Genomic DNA, 25,372 nt, shown 5'->3' with positions numbered 1-25,372 from the left:
ATGAGATAATTCCTTTCGAAGAAAGCGAAGTATATGGTTGTTGCATATTTCTTCCGTGGGAAATAATGCGGCCTTTACTAAAGGTCAGTAGAAGTAGAGTTTGTCAAATATTAGAAACCATTTTTTGAAATTTAAAAATAATCCAACTGTTATTAAATAGGGGATCACAGCATTCGTGATTTTTAAGTCTATAATGTCCGATAACAAGTTGTTTGGACAATGTGTCAAACAAAATTTTATAACAAGAATCCTAATTACACCATCACGCTTTGAACAAATGTTGATGGACCCCAACTTTAATCCTGACGACTTTTTGTCAATAAAGTAAAATAATTTTCATTTTTTGAATAACTTTTTAGATTTAATTATTTTAATTTTTTAGGCTTATGTTACACAATGTTGTCTTTTTTGCCTTTTTTTTGCTTTATTAATTTATGTTTGTGTTAATCAAGTTTTTGCATTTATTTTTTAAAGATATCTTCTGGTTTGCGGAGAAGTTTTAACAGTAACGTTGGATTAGTTAAACGTTAAAAATAATTTTAAATTAATTAATCGAAGTTAACATACCCGGAACAGTGTTCAGAACACTTGAACGCAAGATCTCACAGGAGCAAATTTAACTTCACTAACTTCTAAAAAAAAAAAAAAAAAATTTTAAATTCGTGTTTTTTTTTATACAAAATATATTTATATTTGATTATTAACTGCTTATAATATGCCACACTTAATATTGTTAATGATAAACTTCAAAAAAAACGAACTAAAAATCCCTGATAAAAACGTCTGCTCACCTCGGGAGTCCATCTAGAAAGAACTAAAATTCCGATTTCAATTCAAATTTGCCACGAAACACCAAGTCACGTGACCCTCACGTGTTATGTGTACGTGCATGGCGCGTCTTGTCACTTAAAATACATTTGCTTAAATCGTTTAAACAATTCATAAAAATGTTAATATAGCAACACAAACTAATCCCCTGTTATAACATCTTTATGTTTATTTACTTTTTAATAATTATTTGTAACAATTAACGTCTTAAAATACGAATAAACAACTTGTACGTGCGTTAACGTAGCGCATTACGTTGCATCACTAGGAATTTCTGATTATGATGCAACCTCGTGTGTTAAAGGAATTTCTCGGGGAGACGCACCAATTACGACGTAGCATTCCCTTGCTTAATTAAAAAATCACAGCTGGATTTATCTACATTTTATAACCTTATTTGGTAATAAAATCTCTGTTTAGTCTGTACGTGTTAACTAATTAAAATTTGCACCCGAGACCTCGTGGTAGAGGAAATTTTCGAGGAGGCGCACTAATAATGACGTCACGTTCCTTGCGCCTCGCTTAGTGGAAAATTTTAAGTTTCTATGCTTTATAACAGACCTAGCTAAAGCTATAGTAAATTATATTATTTCCCTTTCTTAATTTAATAAATCGAAATCCAATGTTTGTTAGTTTCCAAACACATTTTTATTATTATTTTATAAATATAAGACTCAAAACAAGTTTTTTTTATTTTTAATAAATATTCAACTACAAAAAATAGCAAAAATAAATTAACTAAACGTCATGCCTGTTCCTTAAGTCCTAAACGTTTGCAGAGAAGGCACGACCGCTTTTTAATGGTAGCCTGGCAATTATGTTAAAACTGCAATCCTAAAAAGGTAGTTATGATTCTTAAACAAGTTGTGAATTACATAACATGTACGTAGTTTATTAAAATAATAATTATTAAAACTTGGTTTAAATATTAGTTTAATAAAAAATAACATAAAAATCACAAGTTGTGGTGCGCTGGTTACAACATATTTCGTATGTTGTAACCATATTAAAAATAGCAGTTTTGTAAATGCCATCGTTGTTAGACCATTAAAAATACCAAGCCAAAATATTTTAACCAATTAAACACGTATAATCATTAAACCATTTTGTTCTTTATGCTTTCCAATTAGCTAGACCGACCGGGTTTAGGTAACTGGTAGTATTGCTTTAATGTCACGTAAATATAATTAATTGATCTTGAATAGAATTAATGTATACGTTTGTAATTACCATAGTTTTGTTTCCGTTACTTTTGATTAAGTTATACCTTGTGCAACTAAATAGCCTGTAGAACAGCACGACACTATACCAGACCGACGTCCTAGGATACCATGACGTTGCGAAAGAAACCTTTCCTGGCCCGCGCCGCATCTCCGAATGGGAGTTCTGAGTCCTCTTCCAGGAGCTTTCCAGGTGCAGGTTTGAGTGTTTGGACTGGGGGCGGGGGGAGACCAAAAGGAATAGAAGAGGTCCCGGTACCCAACCCCGTGCTGCCGGGTTCCGATTTGTTACAGGTTTAATGTTTTACTGTTACTTTAATATTAAAAGCATAACCAAAAAAGTTTGTAAGTTAGGAGTAATTATGTTTGACAACATTTTAAATGTCCATATTGTTCATGTTTCAGCAACTAAAGCATGATGACTATCGTTTTAGCATTGGGTGATGTTAGCTTATCGTATTATTTTGTTATTGTGTGTTAGTTGTGCTAGTGATGACACTATTATATTGCCCAAATACGAAGCAAAAGTACAACAAAATATTTAAAATTAGCAACTTAAATAAATCATTCACTAGTTAAATAGACGAAACATTTCCTAACCTATTTATGGCGCTATTTTATTCAATTAACTATTGTATTGTAATAATTTGGTGGCCATGCAAACAAAACTTTTAAAATTTCCGTAAGCTTACCTTGTTCATATCTACAATCTGTAATTGTAGTTCGAAATTTTAGGTTTCGAAACATATTGTTATTGTCAGTATTTTTATTATCATGGTTCGAAATCTTAGATTTCGAAACATATTGTTATTGTCAGTATTATTTTTATAATTCTTACTTTTGATCATGTAAATATAAAGTTCTAAAATTTTAATATGTTGTTTATAATAATATTGTATTCCAATCCTGTTATTTTTAAAATTTAATTATTACTTATTGCTAATTGCTTGTTTATTTATTAAAATTTAAAGATCGTTATTAGGTTTTCAAATTTAAAATTTTTTTATTATATTTAAATTCTTGTTTGTTTATTAAATATTAAAGTTTGGTATTAAGCATTAAAAATTAAGTATAATGCATTTTATAATATAAGTAGTTAAAAAACATATTTAAAAAAGGATTTTCGTTTATTTAACATATTTAAATGCTTGTTTATTTAATAAAAATCAAAAATCAATTTTAGGAATTTAAAATTTAGTTTAATGTATATCCTGATATTGACAAATAAATACTGGGTTAAAATATAAACTTTTGTTTGTATAATATAGTTGTTTGTTTAGTAAAAATCAAAATATGTAATATTATTAGTTAACGTTTATGCATATCTTTTTTTATTTATAAAAATTAATGCTACAAATAATCAAATAAGTTCAAACCATATTTTATTTATCAAATAGATCTATTTTTTATTATTTGGGTTTCCAATATTACTCGCAATCCTTAATTAAAAGTTTGTTATTATCAGGTTAAATTAATCAGAAAACTTAGGTATTTACGAAGTGTTAAACAATTAACTAATTAAACAGTGAGATTTATTATAGACTTTAGCAATAAAGGCTATGATAGAATCTGTGGTGACCCCAAATCAACAATCTATAACCTAAATTAAACCACCCCATCACGTCACTATTATCCTTAATCATAAACACTTTAAAACATTAATAAAACCTTACAGTGGTAAAACAGCTTTCTAGATTTTTTAGTCGGGACTCTTTACGTGCAGTAACATTGCATGTAAGAACAACTTGTATTTTTATTAACCAAAAAGGAAAATGCATGTATCGTTTATATATTGTAGAATCAATTGTAATAAGCCTATTACAATCAATTCTAAGTTCAAGCTAGTTTAATGTCATTGACCGGACACGTACAACAATTATTCTTGTTACAACGGGCGTCAACTTCAAACAATGTACTCTAAAATCGCCCTTAACGAGAATTAGCCACGTAACCTGTACGTAGAAGGTCAGCGGCTTTACAACGAACGAACCTTTATTGCCTTTCGGTTGTGCTATAAATACTGGAACAATTTAAACATTCTTCACCAATCTACCGATAGTTGGTCATCGTTACATCGTCGGGCCAATCTAGCGATAGTTGGCTACCGTCGCATCTCGCAATAACTGGACCTACAAACCGTACTGTTACTTTAACGTCAGTCTAGCGATCTAGCTGATCTTGTAACGTAACTTTTAATCAAACCGTGTAAGTGTTTTGCCGTATTACAATAAAAGTATTACTGTTAACGTCTTGTCGTTTATAACTAAAACTTAAACAAAATACCAAACCAAATATAATCATAATAAATAAGTCGGTAAACGGAGTCAAATCAAATTAAACAGTTAAACCAAATAACCAACCAAAATAACTACAACAATAAAATCTAGTAACTCTACAATATCAGGCAATGCTAGTTTAATAATTTTTATCAAAAACTGAAACCGATATTTGGCAAACCAACAAACAGAGATTGATCCACAAAACGCAAAGTAACACAAAATGCTAAAATATTTAAATTAGGACTATATTTAAATTTCCATTAAAAAGATCAACCTTAAATTTACATGTGCATTATTAATTACTAAAAGGTTTGCTGAAACCATGGATAGGAAACATGTGGTAAAACAGAAAGCAAACGGATATGGTGAACGGGAAAACAAATTGGACACTTAGGAAATTAGTTTAGCTTGTCTACTTTTTTTTAATTTTTAACAAGAGGTTTATTTTTTATCAATTTAAAAAAGTTGTTGGGAGTTAGTCGCTGAAAGAAACCAAAGCATTTTGCTGTTTAAGATGAATTGTCAAGAAGAAGCATTGAAGTAAGCAAAATATTTATAAAATCCTGATCTAAAATAGAGTTTTAAATACATAACAGCTTTTAAAAAAAGTTTGTGAATCAATTTATTATTATTTTTTCAAGCTATAAAAAACACGAATTTCTGTCTAAATGGTTTCAAAGTCAAGTTGAATTGACACCTAATCAGGTTGCCTTGCAAGACGGCCAGATATCTTACACTTTTCGAGAGTTGGATGAACTAACCACCCTTTTGGCCAGATATCTTATAGTTAAGTTTGGTGTTAAAATAAATTCTTCAGTTGTCCCAATATTCATGGAAGTATCCATTGAATATGTAATAGCAAATATTGCTATAATAAAATCAGGTAGGTCCCTTAACATAGGCGATTTTGAAAACTTTAATAAGTTTAGAACGTCTAACTTTAACATTTTATATTTTTCTAACCTTAATGGCTTCTTGTATAAAGAAGTAAAAAAATCAAACTTTATAAACAAAATAATTTAAACTAATCAAAAATTTTAAAGGTGGGGCTTATATGAATCTATATCCCCCAGCTGCAACAGGTGCGATCAACGAAATGTGCACGAAAGTAAAACCAGTGTGCTTTATAGCATCGGTAACTACATCCCCACAACTTAAAGGTACATTAATACAGTAAGAAAACATGTATAAACCATAGCGTAGATGGTAAATTTGTTACAAATATATATATTCAGGTGTAAACGTTCCATCTTTCGTAATGGACGGAGATTGGACGAATCGAATTCTTAATTCTGATTGCGACTTAAAAGTTGAATTTCCTAATTGTAAATTTGACGATGTTGCATTTGTTGCTTATACATCTGGGACAACTGGAAAGCCAAAGGGTAATATTGGTTACTTTGGTATGTTTTATTAAGATGCAATTGACAAAATTTTTGAAATATATTAGCTATGTTATGTCGACAATATTCTCCGCTGTATTCATACAACTATGTTCATGAGATGATACCCTTCGAAGAAAACGAAGTCTATGGATGTTGCTTGTTTCTTTCATGGGAAGTGATGCGGCCTTTGTTAAAGGTTAATAAAGTTCAGAAAATAATACAGTTTTGGTACAAGAGTATTTATGTAAAGCACCGGACTTAACCATTTTACTAAAAATAACCCTAATGTTGTTACATAGGGAGTTACAGCATTTATAATGGATGAATCTACAATGAACGACAACGAATTGCTTGGACAATGTGTCAAGCAAAATTCTATAACAAGAATCCTAATTACACCATCACGTTTTGAACAAATGCTGATGGATCCTAACTTTAATCCTGACGACTATTTGTCTATAAAGTAAAATACATTTTATTTGTTAGAAGTATTTGGCTATACTAAATTAAATTTTCCAAAAAAGTGTCTAACAATAATAGCCTTTTAGCTGGCATTGTTTTGCTTTTTTGGAATTTGTTGATGGTAATCATATTTTTGCATTATTGTTTACAGATATCTTCTGGTCTGCGGGGAAGTTTTGACAGTAACTTTGGCTAAACGACTGTTGGCAACTTTTCCTTGGACCAAAATGTACAATCTGTATAGTACTGCCGGTTCGTAAGCGCTGTATATAAATAAACGTTTAAAAAAAGTAAAGTCAAAAAAACTTGAAAACATTACCTGATTTTAATAAAATAAAATTTATTATAGAAACGTACGATGCTGCACTACTTGATATAAACGAGTTTTTCGAGAATGGTGGAGAATCAGAAAGTGTGTATTGCCCAGTTGGAAAACCGTTTGCAGAAGTGACAGCCCACATTTTAGATGACTACAAACAACCTGTGCCTGTTGGCAAGCCAGGCGAAGTAAATTTGATAAATTTTATTTTTATTTCTTTAGCTCTTTGTGTACTTAAAAAAGTGATGTTCAATATATTGTTGTAGATCTACATTGAAAGTCCGGCTTTGTCTAAGGAATACATAAAAGATCCAGAACAAACCAAGCGAGCGTTTACAATTAATTCCAATGGAAAGCTTGTTTATAAGTAAGTGCTTGGATTTATATATTAGTTTTAAACTTTTTTAAAACTTAAAATCTGCACGAAGAAAATTGCAGGCTACTGAAAATGTTAGTTTAGTAAGGTTTAACAACAGTAGTCGACGTCATAAAATTGATGATTTCTTTAATACTTCAACAATACATGCGTAAGTTAGATCATTAGGTTTATTATTAACATTAACTTTTCTAGGACTGGAGACGTGGGAAGATTTTCATTGGATAACAACTTAGAGATTTGGGGTAGATGTGATTCAATGGTAAAGATGAAGGGTAGAAGCGTTAATATTAAGGTAAGCAAAGATACAAGTCTTGTAAAAACCTGTTTTAAAATACCGCATAACCATCAACCATGGGCTACAAAATAAATCATTTTAGGGAAAATAAACCCGGGAAATTATAATAATTTTTCCTGTATAGGCTATAGAGATCCAACTTTTAAAACATCCCAGTGTAAACGCATGTGCTCTAAGTGTAACAGGGGAGTTATCAAAAAGAAAAATAATTGCATATATCGTTCCAAATGGTAAAGTTACCGAAAAAGAACTAGAAGATCACCTTGCTTCGAAATATCTTAAAGATATGATTCCTCATCAATTTGTATTTCTCAAAAGGTATATATAATATAAACATATAATGCTTAAGGTTTCAAAATTTATAACATGTATTATTTGTTTTAGTGTACCCATCAACGTACAAACAAGCAAGTTTGATTTGAAGTCTTTAACAAAACCGGCAAAAATCTAGGCTAAAAAAGTTCATCTATAAAAAATCCTCAAGAAATCGTATAAAACATTTAGTTTTTTAAATTAAGATACTTTGTGTAGAAGTTGTTTGTGTTGTACCAATTTTACTCAATTTGCAAAATGTTTATCATCAACAGAAATTAAACATACTAAATTAAGTTTTTGGCTCATAAACTAAAAGCTTTGAAAGCAAAAATAACATTTAAACTTTTAAGTTTGAAAAAATCAATCGTGTCAAGCCAGAAACTTTATTAACTTAAGCTATAACTGTACATAAACATTCAAATTTCGATCTCGAAAGCATAAATTCTGAATTGATTTCACCACTCTACTTAACAAATATTAAACACGACTTTATGAAGCATTCTCGCTTGCTGTAGCTTCATCTAAAGTTTGTTTTTGATCATCCGGTTTCATCGCAGGGAATAGCAACACCTCCTTTATTAGTATATAATAGGTGAAAACAAAGGGTAACCATAACACTTGACAAATGCTATAAAAATTGCAGAATGCTTACTAAAAAAATACATTAGGTTTAAGAATTGGGCTCCAAGTAAGTGGCTGACACTTAATTTACTGCAGAGTCCAATTAGTGGTTTAATTATAGGGAAATTATAATTTTTAATATACTAAACTGCCAAAGTCAACTCAAGACTGGATTGGGGTAACTGATGTTACTCTATGTTTGGGCCATGAAGTCGACTTTGCCACATCAAAGATAAATAAGTTTAAGAAATGGTCCAAGAAATTAATAAAACATTTACAATATATTTTCAATAAGATAAGTTTTAAATCCAACGATTTACCTTGATGTTGTTGGAATCAGTGAGAAACATGGTCAATCTATCAATTCCCATTCCCCATCCTGCAGTAGGTGGGAGACCATATTCTAAAGCTGTGCAAAAGTTTTCGTCAACACTCTGTGCCTCATCATCACCTGCTGCCTTGTCCTAAAAATAATTTATATTTTACATTGTGTGTGAATTTATACTAATGTTAAAGCCTTTATGTTATACTATAAGGTTTAGTACACATTTGTAATCTAAAGCAATGTTGAAAAACCTTAATAAAAATTAAAAAGCTATACTCTTATATGTTAGATGGGGATTATAATGAAGCACAAACCAGAGCTTGTTGTTCAAATCTTTCTCTTTGCACCAACGGGTCGTTTAACTCAGTGTAGGCATTACAAATCTCTTTCTTGTTTACAAACAACTCAAATCGTTCGGTTAAACCCTCCACACTTCTATGCCTTGAAACACAAACAAAAAATATTTTAAATTAAATCAAAAAATGACTTTTTTTGTACATAGCTTTATCATCGATGTGGAAAGGTCGAATGCATGACCTAAACATAGAGTAACACAGTTACCCCTAACCAGTCTCGAATTTCCTGTGTCAGTTTGGGTTTTATAGATTGTAATATAGATTGTAATTGCCTGATAATTAAGCTGCTGATAAAGTGCTTGTTCAGCAGAAGTTTACACCAGTAATAGCGCCTTACAAAAGGATGCTACAGCATTAAAGCAATGGGCAAAAAAGTTATATCTTACCATTTAGCAAGTGGGCTCATGATTTGAGGGTGCTCAATTATAAATGTTGGGTTAATGCATTTCACCTCCAAGTAATCTCCAACGAGCTGCAAAAAAAATATTTTATAATTAAAATCAATCATTTTTATTCTCTAACTTGACTTTAATACCTTTTCCCTAACTAACATAATCAGTTGGTATTTGTACATACAGTTACCAACTTACCTTCCCATACTATAATAGGGCAACAACTGATGCTAAGATCTTAAAAACTTATATTAATTAGTTTTTTAAATAACAATAAATCACATACTTTGTCAAGCAATCTTGCTGTTGTTCTTGGGGCAGAGCATTCACATCCTAGCTTTACACAAATGTCATCTAACTGCTTGCGAGCAGCTAAAAAGTTAATTTTAAAAAGGCAAAAATTTATTAATAGAAGATAACAAAAAAATAAAAATTGAATATACATGCATATGTACAACTAACAAAGAGTTTGTTTTATTATTAAACTAAAACATTACCTTCTGTAGTAAGCTCTGTAGCTTTTGGCAATGGCATTTTAATTTCTTTTTCTAAATCAGGTAACATCCTTAAGCGAGCAAATGGGGGTGAATAATCGACCTCGTAAGAGCCACCCTCGGGTCCGTCAGGGTGAAATGTCACCTTGTAAGAACCCGTGATGCTCTTGACCATACCTAAAAAATAGGATTTAAAAAAATTAATATTTCTCGTAAAGTTATTCAATTCCAAAAAATGTTTTCGACTCAGATTTCAAAACTTCAATAGCTCTGTGTTAATTATGTCAGGTAAGTGTAAGTTAAAAATTTTAAGGACACTTGTGAGTTAGAGACACTTGTGGGTCACATGTGCCTTTAATTTTAAAGCCCTTTTTTTAGGTCACATAACCACTAAGGTATTTTTAGTGGGGAGACTGTACCTGATATTAAGGTTTCTGTCATTCTCATCAAATCCTCATAATCAGCATAAGCCATATAAAACTCGCATGAAGTGAATTCAGGATTGTGAGTCATGTCAATTCCCTCGTTCCTGAATAATCTTCCAATTTCGTAAACTCTTTCAAGTCCACCAACCACCAACATCTTAGAAAAAACTTAATTTATTAAAAAAAAATAAATTTTAATTTATACAAATCTATTAAAAATAAATAAGTCTTTGTAAATACTTTCCAAAATTGTTTAACTTAATACACAAAAAACAGGGTACTAGATATAGTTAGGAATTTAAGAAGGAATTTCTCTATAAACACAGTTTTGGTTTTACTACTTGTATTTTATATGAGTTTGGTTAACTATAAACTGTAATGGGATCTTAAAAATTTATCATTTAATATCCCATAAAAGAAAGTATTAATAAAATAAACCTTATCCAAGTAATTAAGTTTATCTCTCTTATAATACTAACATTACATCAATAAAGTAAACAACTTGGTATGGAAAATTTGAATATTACCTTGAGGTAAAGTTCAGGTGCTACTCTCATGTATAAATCCATGTCCAAGTCGTTATGATGAGTTATAAAAGGTTTTGCTGTAGCACCACCTGCTATCATGTTCATCATTGGAGTTTCAACCTGAGTATAAATAAAAATAAATGATCAAAAATTACAAATATAAAATTATTTAAAAAATAATAATGTGTAGTTACTAAAAAAAAATATTGTAAAATAATTTTTAAAAAATGATAAAAAAATGCTACAAAAACTGTTAGAAAACAAATAACATTACCAAACTATAACAAATAAATTTTAAATAAAAAATTAATGTTCACATTACAAAATTCTTAAAAAATAATCCAACTAAAAAAATAATTTGCTTGTTTACCTCTAGAAATCCCATTTGATCAAGAAAAGATCGAACGTAAGCAATAATTTTAGCTCTGGTTATAAATTTATTTCGAATTTCTTGGTTAATAATGAGATCCAAATATCGTTTGCGATATCGTGTTTCCTTAAATAAAAAACAAATTGAAAAAAATAAAAAAAATAAATTAAATTAAATAAAAGGAAGAAGATCTTAAATGTTCCTTAAATTTTCTCAAAACATTTCAAAAAAACAATTATAATATTTACTTTATCTTTTATCCCAAAATGTAAATGGGGCAGCATATGGAGACATGGGGCTAGGATCTCGATTTTCTTTGGCACGATGCTCAGTTCCCCCTTTTTGGTTTTAGCAGGGTGACCAACAACCCCGATTATATCACCCCTTCTTGTTCTTTCGTTGATGGTGTAGAATTCCTCCTCGGAGCTGTACATTCTAAATTAAACAAAATTTTAAAAGATTTTTCATTCAAAAATACACAAAATTTTGTATAAAATTTATATATGATAGGGCTTAATAGAATATTTATATATATTCATAGGTGTACAAAGTAAATTATATAACCATTTGTGGTGAGTGTGTAAATTATCGCAAGCAAATATTAGTTAAGAGTTATGTTTTTATTTTGACAGTTTAAATCCCAACGGTATGTGAGCTATTGACTATGTTGTAGTAATTACAATAAAACATTCTATGTTTTGGTAAAGTTTTTTCTTACTTTGCATTTGCCATAACTTGCACTTTCATCCCCTCCCCTCTTAAATCATAGAACAACAGTTTAGGACCAGCTTCCCTTTTTGCATGCACTCTTCCTACAAAAAATATTGGTAAACAATAAACAAATTTTAAATACTAAAAACTTAATAAATAGACAAATTAAGAATGTTAAATAATTTGTTAATACCTGCCAGACTAACAGTTACATCGTTAACGTGAGTTCCAGTTTCAATATCGTTATATTTCTCTACATAATCACTGATTGACATTGAAACATGAAATTTGTGGGGGTATGGTTCGATATTTTGCTCTCTTAAACTTTTGATGGTATTCTTGCGAATTTGCAAGTATTGCTAAAAAAAAAAATTACCATGTTTTTCTTTATACAAAAGAAGGGAAAAATTGTAACAAATATTACTGAATGATTTTAACATAATAGTAAATTGGTAAAAATTACATTTATTTAAAAAAAATTTATTTTACATTGGGATCCAAAGTTTCTTCATCGGGTTGTTTATCTTCTTTTACTTCTTTTTTTTCCACAGGAGCTTTGTTTTTTAATTTCTCTTCTTTCTCAGCCGCCTTTTTTTGAGCTTTTAGTAATCTTTTTTGTTCACTAAATTAAAAAATAAAAATTTACAAATCTTGGCCAAAATAATAGATATATATATATATCAATATTTATATATACATATTAAATAATAGTATTGGATTTCCATGACAACACTCAAAACTAGAAGTTAAACAAAATAATTGTAAAATTAAAAATAATATATAATATACAAAATAAAAAACACAACAAAACAAAATAGTATTCTACCGATTTTTAAATAAACTTTGATGTTGCTTCAAGCCAATATGTAAAGCAGCAATTTGATGTAATATCAATTTTGAATTTAAATTTTGAGGGCGGCTTAAAACAGCATTACAAATCCGAAAAGTGCTTTTTACAAAGTGCAACGAAAGACCTCCCAAAACCATTTTACAAATAATTTTTAAAAACCATTTATTTATTAAACTATAATAATCTAAAATGTAACAAAAATTTAAAATAATTACTTTTTGCTTATCTTTACTTCTCCGCCACCATTCGCAACTGCAGCTGCATCAGCCATAATTTGTTTTCAATTCAAAAAATTCGTAAAAAAAAATTTAGACGGAATTTCTAAAGAAATTTACCAAAAATTCAACTTGATTTTTAAGTTATTGATAAAAATACGATGCAAAGTCCTCTTTTTTATACTACTATTACAGAAACACGTCAGTTCTATTTTTAAACTTACTATTACTAGAATTTTGCTATTTATTTACTTTTTAAAGGAATTTGTCTCACGCAACAAGTTGATCACAATAAATATCGCAAACACGTGTTTAATTTATTTTGAACTTTACACGACCGGTAGTTGGCGCCTTAGGATGCAATAGAGGATAAAATAATTTTCCAATTAAAGCTTTGTTAAAACATGTTAATTTTATTAAATTATTGTCAAATCACCAATTTTAATAAAAAAACTAAACAAATATTTAAAACCCAAATAATATGACTCAAAACGGCAAGTTCACCAGCAAAAAATTTTTTTTATTAGCCCCTCTACAAGCCCCTCAAACAACGTATAAAATTTAAAAAAAGCTAACGAGTAGTAGAAATGAAAGAAATTAAAAAAAAGGCGCTACAACTTTGATTTCTAAACTGTTTGCATGCAAAAAAATCTTTGGAACCAGACGCATATGGTATCACGAGAGAACTTTAATTTGATAACATTTGACCTTGTTATGTTATGTGTTATGCTTTACATTAGTTTTTAATGAGTGTCAAGTGTCAGCTTACAGGTCAACGCAGTGTTTGTAACATGAAAATCGTACCCTCCTCTTTTATTCAATAAGCATGTAAGCACAGCATTACACAGCGACAACAAAAGAACTTACAAAATGTATGATAAGATGTAGTTCGGGCCACTTTTCCAACAACAAATACGCATAAAACAATATAAGCACGACACAGTAAAAGCTTTCCCAGTGCTACAATGTATGTAAAATCTCCAAATAACTTTAAGCATTGGCACTATAATGACACAAAAAGCAATTTTCGATCATTTTTGAATTGCATCAACTTCCTCTGTACATATGTCTAACCATGTTTAGATCTGATCTTGTCTTTTCACCAAGGATATGAGGCAAAACGATATGGGTTGACTCGGTGGGCCTAACAAGCTGTGCCCGTTTTATTTTGTTAATCGAAGTGCTGCTCATCCCAGCCTTTTGCCTGCCCTGTGTAATGACAGTTACATTAGACGAATGTTTTTTTAATGACTTGTGGTGGACCTCACGGTTTAAAACCTTGTCGCCGTGCTTTAAAATTGGAGGCAAAATTGGCGAAAATTTCCAGTCATATTGCTGACTTTTTGTCTGTACAGGCAATATATCACTGCGAGTTTCGCGCTGGGCATTCAGTATAGGCATCTCGCGAATTACTGAATTTTCAGGCGTTGGAATCACCTCGTCTAATGGCGCAAAATTATCGTTTTCGTCAAATGTCTTAATCCGGTTTTTCAAATTTAAGGGAATGTTAAAAGATCTACGATTTTCGTTTCGAAATACCGACACCAAAAGTGGTGACAGTGACTTGTCTCTTAACATATTCTCAGGGTTTAGGTTGTTTACCTTGTAAGCGTCGTCTTTTCGACCAAAGGTATGGCGCAAATAGTCGTCTTTGCGACCGTACAACTCGGCATTACGCTTTGACTTCTGAAGCTGAAAGAGTTTCGACTGCGATATGATTTTCTTAGCAAGAGTCGGAGACTTGCAAGAGTCACGTGACTTCCACCTGGCGGAGTTCTCTTTAGACTTCGAGTTTCGACGAAGCTCGGCTCCCTTTTTATCGTAATGCAGGGATATATGGCAAGGGTTGCATTTCTTTGCCAACAACTGGGACCGAGAGGAAAGTCGTTCCAGCAGGCGACTATCGTCGATTATCTGCTGGTTGAGGTTCGGGATCTTTTGCATTAATACCTTAAACTTTGCCTTGCTGAGCTCGTTTCTCTCTTGCGCCCTTACATCTTCAATAATAATTGGCTTTGGGACAAGTTTGCGTGGAGTTGACTTATTCGATTTAACTGACTTTTCTCCGCATCCGTTTTCACCGGCAGAATGGGAATGGTTTGCGACAATTTTTTTTATGCTTTTAATTTTCTTGTCGCGTACCGCAGGGGTTTCCGATTCCGTGGTTTTCTTATTTTCGGGTTTGTTTTTGATCTCAGGTAGTTTGGGCGGCGTATCTTCCAAATTTACCCGGCTCACTTTTCGCCACGAAGACGAAGTATCATCGGGCTTTTGAAACTCCCCGCCGCGGTTCTTTTTCCGTCGTTTTTCCCGCGCATGATACATCGAAATCCCGTGCTGGGGCAAAGAGGAATTCCAGCCAGAAAGATCGTTCCAGGCCGGAAAATTTTCGTTATCAATCTCTAACGAAGGTTGGTCGCTTATCAGAAGAAGTTTGGATACAAGATTCCGCTCCTTGCGAAGATCCAGCGAGATTAACTTTTTCATAGTCATCTTTAACTAATTTGTATCTAAAAATCAAATTTAATATTTTGCTATAAGTACCTGGGTAAAATTTTAACAGATCTTAATCAAATAGCCTTATAAAAAAACCTTGCCTACCTGCGCCTCTGATTTGCCTTTTAACAATTACAAGAACAGGCATCACTTGACATATTAACTTACAGACAACAGCTGAAACTTTAAACCAACATAAGCTAACTTACGACTGACAAAAATAAACACCCAAATCTAAATTAAAACTGCTCAAAAATCCAGCACAATCACTATTTGTGATGTCATCAATGGCCTGGTGTCTTTATCGCCAGACAATGGGCTTTCAATAGGAATCAAACAAGCGATTAAATTCTCTGTGAATGCTCGCCTTTGTCTCAAGTAAAATTAAACCCAATACATACAGGCCTGAATCGAGTGGTCACGTGACTTTCAAGGGTGTAAAACAGACAGATACAAGCGGGTTTTCGGGTAGGTAAATACCAGCACTTGTTGCCGGATTTTTCGTCGATTAATTTAATTAAACATAATCATAGGCGTAGATTGAAAAACAACAAGAATAAAATAAATATAAAATTGTAAGAAAAAGAGGAAAGAAGGATGTTTAAAGTTGAAGATTTAATTGTTGCTTTCAGCCAGTGCTAAAGTGTTTCTTGGTCAATGTTATTGGTGTTTAAACACTTGCAATCACAACCATCCGGGGAGGGACAAATATCTCGTGTTTTGAACCAGGCCTGCACGTGGTTAGCATGCCCTCCATGAAAACATTTCATACAAAACATCACTGCTTTCTAAAAAAACACAAAAGTTAAAATAACATTGAGTCTAAAATATAAGTCAGTTGGTTTTAAGCTCTAGGACTCTGGGTTTAATTTTAACCTTATGTTGTTATTGTGTTATTTGGCCTAAGGGTAAATAGCATGGTATTAGTTAAACTTAAGCTAAAGTTGGGATATTATAGATTAAAATTGCCCGATAGTTATACTGATGATTAAGTGCTGGCTTAGCAGGAGTTCATACCGTTTATAACGCCTTACTCAAGGGCACTACAGCATAAGATCAGTGGGAATTGAACCCACGACCTCATGTGTGGTGTAGCAAGTGTTCTAACCACTACACCACGCTGTCGGTTTTACAATATCTTATCAGGAATTAAAGTAAGCAAAATAAAAATTCCGATTCTAATACCTTAACTGGTAGTAGGCAGATGTAGCAAATAGGTTGTTTTTCTTTTGCTGGGAGTTGTTGTTCTAAAAGTTACCATAATAAAATATTTTTATTAATAAGGTAAACACTGTAAATTACAAATACCACTAAGTCAAAAAACAAAAATAGAAAAAACATTTTAAAAATTAAAGTTAGTTACAAAAGCAGTTTTTTAATACGCTTTAACAATTGCCTTTTACTTTCAAATGTAATAGTAACAAAACAAAAAAATAAAATTACCTTTCTTTTTTTCGTTCATTTTTGCATTTTGAGAAAGTTTTTGAATTTGTAATCTCTGAATATTCATTTTCCAACGATCGAGCACATTACAGTAAGAAGTTTTAAAACCTTCGTATTGGTTCTTGTGCTCATCGGTTAACATACTACATTAAATCGTTTTTTTATAGTTATTTATTAATCTTTAATGTGAAAAGGTTGTTTTTCGCGACTTAAACATAGAGTAACATCAGTTACAACAACCCAGTCTCGAGTTGCCTTTCGCAGGTTGGAATATTATAAATTACAATTGCCCAATAGTTAAGCTGTTTATTAAGTACTGGCTTAACAGGAGTTTATAACATTCATAACGCATTTCTCAAGAGTGCAACAGCATGAAAGCAGTGGGGATCGAACCCATGACCTTATTAGGTAAAGTTAAGTGTTCCAACTACTACACCACGCTGCCAATAATTTGAATACAAAAATGACTCTTTTTTTGCAGGACTTTAAAAAACTATTATTTTAAAAATAACTTACTGGTAAGGAGGATTATTTAGTTCTAAATCTGTTTCTTCAATCGTATTTTGATTAACAAATTTACGATTTACATTCGACAACTCACTTTGATTATGATGTAGAACTGCTTTTAAAAAACTGCTCTCTGTTAAAATGAAAAGTAATTAATAAGGTTAGAGGTATACATGTGTAATTTTGATACAATAGGTCATCTTTTTAATGCCATAGTATTAGCTAAGACATAGGATAAATATATTTTATTGTTAACTTACCATTAGTTGGAGATCTTGCCAGTATGCTTGCTAGCTTTCCAAAGTGTGGAAACTTCGATTCACTTGGACTTTTATGAAGCTTGCCTTGGTTGGCTTGTGACTTAATTAAAACACAATTTTATAAATTAAAATGCCTAACTATGAGTAATTTATTGATTGATGTTTTTTAAACAACTTAGTTAACTGCATTAAATGTAGGATTTAATGTGTTTATCTATCTCAACATTTTTACATAAAAACACACAAAAAATTTAGATAAATATAACATTTTTAAAATAATCTTTCAAACCCTTGTTAATTGTCTGTACTCGGTTTAAAAAACACAAAATTTTTTATTTCAACTGCCAAAAGACAAAACTTTAGTTAACAATAAATTTTTTTAAATAATAAAGTAAATCATATTACCTCTAAGTCGTTATATGAAACCGATCTCACAATGTTGCTGTCCTGACTTGTCTGATGGTAATACGGTACAGGGTTGGGGTTAACAGGTTTCTGAGCACAGTTGAAAGTAACTGACAACATAGCTAAAGTCTGGACATCTTTTAACTTACAATAATGATCGATTCTAAGTAAAAAATTTTAAATAAAATTATTTTTAAATAAATAGTTAGCAATTCTAAATTAGTACATTTAAAAAATAAACTTGTAAAATGTTTTGGGTCACGTATGTTGTCCGGTTCTGGACAAAACAACGTGCCGTTTACTGAAGGAGAGAATTCTCTCGAACCGTAATCTGTAGGTGACAATTCTCTCGCTAGAACTGGACAATATATGTGATCCAATCTTTTTTTCGAATGTTAAAGTTGATATACAAATAAATATAATAAAAATGATGAAAAATAATGTTTTACATTTTGGAAAGGCACTTTGAGCCCGTTGGATTTCTCGCCAAGGGAATTGAAAATTGGTTTTTAATTCGATCTGGTTTTGACAGGGGTAGATGTGAAGTAAATGACCATAACTAAACAAATCAAATTTTGTCTCAATATTCTATTTACTCAGAATAACAATTTATTCTTAAAACTGACCTGCGTTAGGTCTGTCATTTTTTCTGCTGAAGCCTTCGTTTTATTCTGTAAACAATCTTCATTGAAACTTCTATTACTGGGTCTATAGAAATATTCACAAACAGGACGATCAACCAACAAATTAAATTTGAATGCACTGCAATTTTTAACCAAGAAACTTGAAAATATACAACAAAATTTTTAACAAAACACACTTACATTAAATACTCAGTAGCCAGGACTTTGCTGATCGGCATGATCCCAGTTAGATCAAATACAATCACCTGACCGGCCATTCTTGGGGTGATACTTTGCTTGGGTTTGTGCATAACTGCTTCTAATTCCTCGTTGTTTGGAACCGAGTTGGCAATATGAGAGTAAACTTGCTTCGAAAGCTTGCGAGAAGACCTCTACAATGTTAGAATTGTTGGGTTCAGTTGTTTAAAAGGTTTTAAGAGAACTATAGATTGCTTTAAGTTATTTAGCAACCTTCCAAAATGTATTAAGCCATTAGGAAAAGGATAACCTCATTTATTTAGCCCCAAAAATGACCAAATCCTTCAATTTTTTACCATACAATCTTACTCACATACTTTATTAGCAGATCAATTTTGAAAGGTTATTCATACAAAATTAATTTATAAATTAAATTAGTTGAAAAACACATGTTTACCTTTTCCTTGTAGTAAAATGAACTGACAGCAGGGTATAGATGTCTCTGAGAAGGACTCTTACTATATATATTCTGGGGAATTCCAAACAGGGATGGTGCAGAGTTACGATGCGTGAATAAATTCGTAATTGATCTGTAAAAATTTAGTAATAACAGAAAAATATTTTTTAAATTAAGATTTATTATTAGTATATGTAAATTATAAGTGCCAAAACTTGAAATTAGAACTACCTTGGTGTTTTCTCATTAGAAGAATGAAAACCTTTAACATGAGAAGGTCTCATAAATATCACCAAATATCCAACACTACAGAACCTGTAACAAAATAAACTACTTCAATATTTATTAATTCTTGATGTATGGAAAGGCAGGTTTCACAGCATCAGTGTAGGGCATATATTATTAACCCGAACAAGTGTTGAGTTAGTTTTAAGTTTGTTTTAAAGAAATAAGAACCATTAGCACTTTACCTAAAGAAGATACAACATAAATGCTGTAGGATTTAAACCTAGGACCTCATGTAAAATAGCCATTGCCTCTATGCATTCATCTTTATGAGTTGTTTTAGTGTAATTGCATAAGACATTTTGTAAAAGACATATTTTATTTATATTTGACTAAGTAAAAAAATAAGATTCACCTAGCTCCGCTTGTTCTAGGAAAAGGAACAGCAGAGTAATTAACATTGGGTTGGTACCAGTGAACCCCGACATCGTTATAATCTGGTTCTGGATCTGGGGTTTGAGGTTCATCTGAATACTGAAAAAATTATAAATTTTTTTTAAATATTGCAAACCAAATTTATATTTTTTTGAAATTTTTAAATGTTTTACATACTGATATTTTAGAGAATTGAGTGGTGAGTTCTCTTAGACAAGGTTCTAAACATCTTCTGCTGTTTTTAACATGTTTCTGTGCTGTTTCATTTAAAATCTAGGAAATAAAAAAATCAAAAAAAAAAATTTAAAAAAAAAATCAAAAAATAATTTTTTTTAACTAAAAAATAAATACAAACGTTTAGTAAAGTATCCAATTGCGATTGTTCAAGGTTTGATTTAATGAATTGAAAATGTGGGGCAACATTATCAGGGTAATCGGGGGGAAAAATTATCTTTATCATTAACCACAGGTTTGAGGTGTGAAGGGACACAGTGCACGTTCGTTGATGCAAATTAAACTAAAAATAAAAATAATTATATAAATTTTAATAATGCAAAATTATTAAAACCAATACTGGCAACACAGTAAATTTTAAACACACTGATTATTAGTACATGGGGTTCTGGGTTCGATTCCCACTGCTTCTATATTAACACTAACTTTAACTTAGGTGCAATAAACACCAAAAGTCAACCAAGATGTCAATCATATCTTGAAAAGTAAGGGTAGTTTGATAATGATAATTTTTGCAACTTTTACAACAAAAAAAAAAAAATTGCATAAAAAATAATAATATGAATAATTCATGAAAACATAATTACCTTGGGCATTCGTAAGTGTGGTAAATTATAATTTATTAATTTAAATTCTTGCTTCAGAGATAAGTTGGACCCATCGTTTAGAAATTGGGGTAACTTTGGGGTAACTTGATCAATTTCATAATTATCAGACGGAGAGTTTTCTTGGATAGTTTCCACCCTTTTCTGGGGTTTGTTTTCTAAAAATATTAATTTTTTTTAATGCCATGTACTTTTATAACACAAAAGTACAAATTTATGTATGGAGTTAAGTGGGTAATATATATATTTATATATATATATATGTCCAAGTTTAAGGTGCACAGGTATATTATAACAGGCAAATATTTGGTAAGGCTTGCAACCATATTATGCCAATAAAAATCCCAGCCATAGGGCAGGGTATCGGCTAGTATAAAATAATAAAAATTACCAATTTCAAAAGTGGGAGGAGCTACTTCAACAATTTCTGCTTCGTCTGTATAAAATTCTAACTCTTCGTCTACATCATCAATATCTCCCTCCTAAAAAAATTAATCATTTAATTAATAGTCATAAAAATATTTTTGGGTTTTAGTTTTAAGACCTGCAAGGGGCCGCCTTATTTGCCATTATAAAGCTTTTTAAAGCTTCAAAATTAAAGTTTCATTTTAAAAAAATGCATTGGTAACTAAAAATTCGCAAGTTATTATTTTTTATTATAAATATGCTAAGTTTAGACACATTGCTTACTACATTATTTTCCACCGCTCCACAAGCCCACAGTAAAGAGTAATCAGCTTTCCACAATCTTAAAGTTTGGTCTTTGCACCACGTAACCAGTTGCCAGTTGTTATCTGACAAAAAAAACAAAAAATAAAATTTGGTTCACAACAATGACTGTATATGACAATTGCAAATTTAATTTTATAAAATAGAAAATAACTTGATTAAAAATGTTTTTTTTATTTATTTATACATTACCTGATAAGGATTTACACCATTGGTAATCCTGTATTACGTCTGTGTGCCCACCGTATGTGTGAATTTTAAGTTTCTCAACATTTCTGCAGTTCCATAAAGTAAGAGGAGTCTCACGATAATTTAACACTGATACTGACACCATGCCAGTTCCAAATGGCTACAAATAACCGAAAAATATATTTTTAAGAATCCGTTAAAGCCGGTAGTTTTTAGACATTTCAATTAATGTACTAAAGCCGGGGTTCGATTCCCATTACCACCACAGTAATAGAACCCCTAATTAAAATTCTAATTGCTCTTACTGTAGTTAATTGCTAACAGTTTTTTAAAGTAATAAATGCAAAGAAACGCCAACAAAAAAAACAAATTAACATATAGATTTTAAGCTAATAATAGACTATCGGTTGCCTTCTTACATAAAACATTAGTCAAACTACAGAAACAGTTAAATTGTTGAAAGAGAAAAAATTAAATCAAGTTGCTAGTAAAATTTTTTTTACCGTGTAGCTAGCCTTCCATACTGGAAACTGGACCTTTATTGGATAATCAACATTAACAGGTACAGACTGGGTGGTGTCCCAAAACCGAATAGTAGTGTCCTGACTACCCGAAGAAAGCATGTTTTCATTGTTTGGACTCCAATTTAGACTGTTTATCTTGGACAAATGAGCAGTGATGTATTTGCAAGGGGATTTGCCATTCTAAGTACAAAAATATTTTAAGAAAATTCATAACAAGACAAAAAAAATTTTTAACTTATTTTTTTTTTAAAGTTTGGGCCTAGCAAAACAGAACTCAGTATATGAATCACAAAATATATATTAATGCAGCTTTTGGTTACATTTACAACAGGGCTTTATGTAAGTGATCAAAATATAATTAAATGTCTTACTCTTATATCCCATATTCTTATGTTACCATCATGAGCGGTGGCAATACAATTTTCATCAAATTTGTTCCATTTTACTTGGCTAGCTCCATCTTAAATGTTAAAAAAATTCAATATTATAATAATAATAAATAAAATCATAAAAAAAGGAGAAAGTGTAGATATTTTTAAAAGCTTAACAAAAATTTTAATTTAAAATTTAATTTGGGAAGTTAGTATTAGACAACAATAAATGGAATTTTTATTATGCAAAAAAACTAAAACGTAATACATTTATTACCATTTTCCTGCTATAAAGTTTGTTTATACCCAAATAAAAACAGTTTTTAAACTAAATTATTGTGCCAAAATTCAGTTTTAATTTTTAGATAAATTAATCTTAAATTTTAAATATTTTACAAAAAAAAAATAGTGAAAAATATACAAACGGTTGAAGTTGACAGTTTGGGTTTTTTAACATCTCTTGTATCCCAAATATAAAAGTAAGTGTCCATTGAACAAGTTGCCATAAGGTAAGGGTTAACACATGACCAGTCAATGTCACTGATGCCACGTGTGTGCCCTGTGAATGTGTCAATTTTGACACACTTGCCCTCAGTGTACTCCCAGAGGTCACAGTATTGGTTGTACTGAATAAAAAATTACAAAAATACTTTTTTATATTTTTTATTTATCCTCGATGTGGAAAGGTTGACTTCACAACCTAAACATAGACTAATATCCTTAACTTCTACCCAGTTTGTAAGAACTTACTCAAGGGTGCTACAGCATAAAAACAGTGGGCATCGACACATAAAAAATAGAAAAAAAATTAAAAGATTTTTAAAAAAATCTTCACAAGAAATAAAAAAAATGAAAAACAGAAATAAAAAATATCATTTTAATTTTTTAATTTTTTCAAAGAAAAATAAATTTTGTTACCGCTGTTAAAAAATAGGAATTGTTTGCAGAACTTGGATTCCAGAGAATATGGTTGACATCCCATTTATTGGATAGTGAGACACGATGTGAGATTGCTTTAGGTTTTTGAAGGTCGATAAAGGTCAAATTTCTTCGTGAACCCAACACGCAGATTTGACTTGAAGCATCAATGGCCATGGCACTTGCCTTTAAAAACAAAATAAAAAATAATTTAAATGGTATTTATATTTGTTTGTTAATTTGTGTAGGCCAACTTTAACATAGCATAGCTTCTGTAAGCTGTTACCTTAGCCAAGTTTAAAATTATCTGGAATATTTAAAATAATATAAAAAAAAATTTAAAATAGATTTCATAAAAATTATATAAACCTGGGTGCCTGAATGTGGGGCAATGGTAACATCTTCGTTCCAACTTTGCATCTTCAATTTATCGCAAATTGCTTAGCCCAATTTAAAATGATCAAGTTAAAGTTGCAACAGTATTCAAAATCAGTTTGTATGCGAAAATCTCATTGTCATTACCTTACCAGTTAAGAAAAATTACCTAAATTTAGAAGATTTAGTCTAAATAAATTAAAAAATCAGATTAAAAAAAAACGTCTGTTAATTTATGTTGATTAACAAAATAAGATGTCATAAAATTATTGCCCATTAATTGTTGATTTATGTGGGTTAGAGCAATATTTAAAACCTTTTTCAATGAGTTAGAGAAATGGCAATTGCAATATTAAAACACAAGTTACTTTGAATATAAAAATAGAAACCAATTTAACATCTATATGAAAGTAAAAAAAAAGCTGCAACTATCATTAATGAAATATCAAAGAGCCATTTAGTTAGGCTTTAAAATATAAAGACAATTAGGCCCCGAAATCGAAAGTCAGGTCTTCAAATATTGAGATAACTTCAGGTTCCTTTGTGGTAATCAAGTGTAGATTTATTAATAGTTTTAACATCCATTAACAGCCATATGTTAATGGGGTTGTGGTTTATGCCCATCAACATAAAAGTTTCTTGTGGCCGAAGGTAGTCGCACAACAATCCCATCCAACTCCTTTGATAAAATAATTTGACACGAGAGGCGAGAGTTTTCTTGGAGAAAGGGAGCCAAGTCTAACATGTCTTCTTCCTCTTCATCTAACTCTCCAAGTTTGTCGAAATAATCTCCTAAAAAAAAACATATTTTCTATATAATATTTTTTAAAATGTCTTATAGTCTAGCGATCCCTGCGTTCAAGTTGTAGCCACCTTAAGTAAGCCCGCTATAAACAGCATGATCTCCTGCTAAGCCAACACTTAATCAGCAGCTTAATTACCGGGCAATTATAATCTATAAAATTGCAAACTGCTAAAGGCAACTCGAGACTTGTTAGGGTTAACTGTTGTTACTCTATGTTTAGGTCGTGAAGTCAACATTATCCACATCAACAATAAATAAAAAAAAAGAATTTTAATACGATTTTTAATAAATTAATTTAGTAAAAATACCTTCTACATAAACATGACAAGTACAACAGGCTAAAGAAGCCTCACAAGCTCCCTCAACATCCAAGTCATGATGTTGAGCGAGGTACATCACATTGTCTCCCACTTTTCCTTTTATTTCGTGTTTTTCGCCGTCGCGTCCGATATAAGTTATATTTACAGCTTGATCTTGCGTTTGTGGTGCCGACACAGTTTCGTGATATCGCTTCGGAATTAAACTTAAATTTGTTTTCGATTTAAAAAATTGTTGATGGCAGGAAGAGGTGTTTACAGAACTTGAAGTCGTTTTGTTCGTTTTAAAGATAGGTTTTAGTAAAATTCTCCGAGTTTGTGTTGAATTTTTGTACAACATTTTTCGACATAATCCGTATATAGATGCTTTCGACATTATTATAAGTTAACAAAAATTTTTCCTAGATTCTAAATACCTGAAAAAAGTTTAACACATTAACAGCAATATTTAAACACTCATAATTTATGATTGTAACAAAAGTTTAACA

The 25,372-nt window shown here is 30.8% G+C and overlaps 5 protein-coding genes across 8 annotated transcripts; 1 reads left to right on the top strand and 4 right to left on the bottom strand.

Annotated features, from left to right (window-relative positions):
• The first annotated feature begins 4,841 nt into the window (after nucleotides 1–4,841).
• LOC145759676 (uncharacterized) lies at nucleotides 4,842–7,618 on the top strand. Its single transcript, XM_082573525.1, has 12 exons — nucleotides 4,842–4,867; nucleotides 4,969–5,210; nucleotides 5,371–5,487; nucleotides 5,563–5,730; nucleotides 5,778–5,908; nucleotides 6,012–6,175; nucleotides 6,326–6,426; nucleotides 6,524–6,681; nucleotides 6,760–6,860; nucleotides 7,065–7,164; nucleotides 7,292–7,485; nucleotides 7,552–7,618. The coding sequence occupies exons 1-12, from the start codon at nucleotides 4,842–4,844 to the stop codon at nucleotides 7,616–7,618; spliced, it is 1,569 nt and encodes a 522-aa protein (XP_082429651.1).
• Nucleotides 7,567–13,067, bottom strand: LOC145760088 (lysine--tRNA ligase-like). 3 transcript variants are annotated; one of them, XM_082573953.1, is made up of 15 exons: nucleotides 13,021–13,067; nucleotides 12,769–12,874; nucleotides 12,193–12,325; nucleotides 11,897–12,062; nucleotides 11,711–11,804; nucleotides 11,241–11,427; nucleotides 10,993–11,118; nucleotides 10,623–10,742; nucleotides 10,090–10,252; nucleotides 9,674–9,847; nucleotides 9,463–9,548; nucleotides 9,171–9,256; nucleotides 8,743–8,869; nucleotides 8,424–8,567; nucleotides 7,567–8,110 (listed from the first exon to the last, which is right to left on the bottom strand). In XM_082573953.1, exons 2-15 carry the CDS (start codon nucleotides 12,822–12,824, stop codon nucleotides 8,021–8,023), a joined length of 1,752 nt encoding a protein of 583 aa, XP_082430079.1. In that variant the 5' UTR covers nucleotides 12,825–12,874; nucleotides 13,021–13,067; the 3' UTR covers nucleotides 7,567–8,020. The 3 variants fall into 3 exon arrangements, with proteins under 3 accessions (XP_082430079.1, XP_082430080.1, XP_082430081.1); XM_082573954.1 differs by having other exon boundaries at nucleotides 7,567–8,055; nucleotides 13,021–13,064; XM_082573955.1 differs by having other exon boundaries at nucleotides 7,997–8,133; nucleotides 13,021–13,065.
• A 192-nt stretch (nucleotides 13,068–13,259) lies between these two features.
• Nucleotides 13,260–15,545, bottom strand: LOC145760090 (uncharacterized). 2 transcript variants are annotated; one of them, XM_082573957.1, is made up of 3 exons: nucleotides 15,370–15,545; nucleotides 14,371–15,278; nucleotides 13,260–13,977 (listed from the first exon to the last, which is right to left on the bottom strand). In XM_082573957.1, the coding sequence occupies exons 2-3, from the start codon at nucleotides 15,259–15,261 to the stop codon at nucleotides 13,816–13,818; spliced, it is 1,053 nt and encodes a 350-aa protein (XP_082430083.1). In that variant the 5' UTR covers nucleotides 15,262–15,278; nucleotides 15,370–15,545; the 3' UTR covers nucleotides 13,260–13,815. The 2 variants fall into 2 exon arrangements, with proteins under 2 accessions (XP_082430083.1, XP_082430082.1); XM_082573956.1 differs by having other exon boundaries at nucleotides 13,260–15,278.
• A 190-nt stretch (nucleotides 15,546–15,735) lies between these two features.
• LOC145759332 (GATOR2 complex protein WDR59-like) lies at nucleotides 15,736–23,944 on the bottom strand. Its single transcript, XM_082573135.1, has 23 exons — nucleotides 23,757–23,944; nucleotides 23,388–23,573; nucleotides 22,891–23,095; nucleotides 22,470–22,558; nucleotides 22,078–22,278; nucleotides 21,578–21,734; nucleotides 21,347–21,450; nucleotides 21,048–21,138; nucleotides 20,639–20,814; nucleotides 20,173–20,334; nucleotides 19,995–20,090; nucleotides 19,798–19,916; nucleotides 19,389–19,472; nucleotides 19,158–19,290; nucleotides 18,704–18,894; nucleotides 18,506–18,587; nucleotides 18,329–18,438; nucleotides 17,880–18,042; nucleotides 17,475–17,574; nucleotides 17,224–17,347; nucleotides 16,708–16,850; nucleotides 16,450–16,511; nucleotides 15,736–16,052 (listed from the first exon to the last, which is right to left on the bottom strand). Exons 1-23 carry the CDS (start codon nucleotides 23,805–23,807, stop codon nucleotides 15,903–15,905), a joined length of 2,979 nt encoding a protein of 992 aa, XP_082429261.1. The 5' UTR covers nucleotides 23,808–23,944; the 3' UTR covers nucleotides 15,736–15,902.
• A 95-nt stretch (nucleotides 23,945–24,039) lies between these two features.
• On the bottom strand, nucleotides 24,040–25,292 carry LOC145759604 (2Fe-2S ferredoxin-like). The gene is made up of 2 exons (XM_082573451.1): nucleotides 24,876–25,292; nucleotides 24,040–24,554 (listed from the first exon to the last, which is right to left on the bottom strand). Exons 1-2 carry the CDS (start codon nucleotides 25,258–25,260, stop codon nucleotides 24,361–24,363), a joined length of 579 nt encoding a protein of 192 aa, XP_082429577.1. The 5' UTR covers nucleotides 25,261–25,292; the 3' UTR covers nucleotides 24,040–24,360.
• Nucleotides 25,293–25,372: the final 80 nt, after the last annotated feature.

Source organism: Corella eumyota, chromosome 7 (genome assembly GCF_963082875.1).
Source record: "Corella eumyota chromosome 7, kaCorEumy4.1, whole genome shotgun sequence".
Lineage (NCBI taxonomy): Eukaryota > Metazoa > Chordata > Ascidiacea > Phlebobranchia > Corellidae > Corella > Corella eumyota.
Note: the sequence above shows the minus strand (reverse complement) of the source record. Positions and strands in the feature narration are given on the sequence as shown.

Excerpts from the sequence above, each read along its gene's own strand:
- LOC145759676 (XM_082573525.1), top strand. The coding sequence starts at position 4,842 with ATGAATTGTCAAGAAGAAGCATTGAA. Across the intron at positions 5,731-5,777 it reads GGGTAATATTGGTTACTTTG|CTATGTTATGTCGACAATAT; the intron begins GTATGTTTTATT and ends GAAATATATTAG. Across the intron at positions 7,165-7,291 it reads GTAGAAGCGTTAATATTAAG|GCTATAGAGATCCAACTTTT; the intron begins GTAAGCAAAGAT and ends TTTCCTGTATAG.
- LOC145760088 (XM_082573953.1), bottom strand. The coding sequence starts at position 12,824 with ATGGCTGATGCAGCTGCAGTTGCGAATGGTGGCGGAGAAGTAAAGATA. Across the intron at positions 11,119-11,240 it reads ATTTTGGGATAAAAGATAAA|GAAACACGATATCGCAAACG; the intron begins GTAAATATTATA and ends TTTTTATTTAAG. Across the intron at positions 9,848-10,089 it reads GACAGAAACCTTAATATCAG|GTATGGTCAAGAGCATCACG; the intron begins GTACAGTCTCCC and ends CCTATTTTTTAG.
- LOC145760090 (XM_082573956.1), bottom strand. The coding sequence starts at position 15,261 with ATGACTATGAAAAAGTTAATCTCGCTGGATCTTCGCAAGGAGCGGAAT.
- LOC145759332 (XM_082573135.1), bottom strand. The coding sequence starts at position 23,807 with ATGCAAAGTTGGAACGAAGATGTTACCATTGCCCCACATTCAGGCACC. Across the intron at positions 21,451-21,577 it reads ATGGTGTAAATCCTTATCAG|ATAACAACTGGCAACTGGTT; the intron begins GTAATGTATAAA and ends TTTTTTTGTCAG. Across the intron at positions 19,917-19,994 it reads CTCAATTCTCTAAAATATCA|TATTCAGATGAACCTCAAAC; the intron begins GTATGTAAAACA and ends TAATTTTTTCAG.
- LOC145759604 (XM_082573451.1), bottom strand. The coding sequence starts at position 25,260 with ATGTCGAAAGCATCTATATACGGATTATGTCGAAAAATGTTGTACAAA. Across the intron at positions 24,555-24,875 it reads TTGTCATGTTTATGTAGAAG|GAGATTATTTCGACAAACTT; the intron begins GTATTTTTACTA and ends GTTTTTTTTTAG.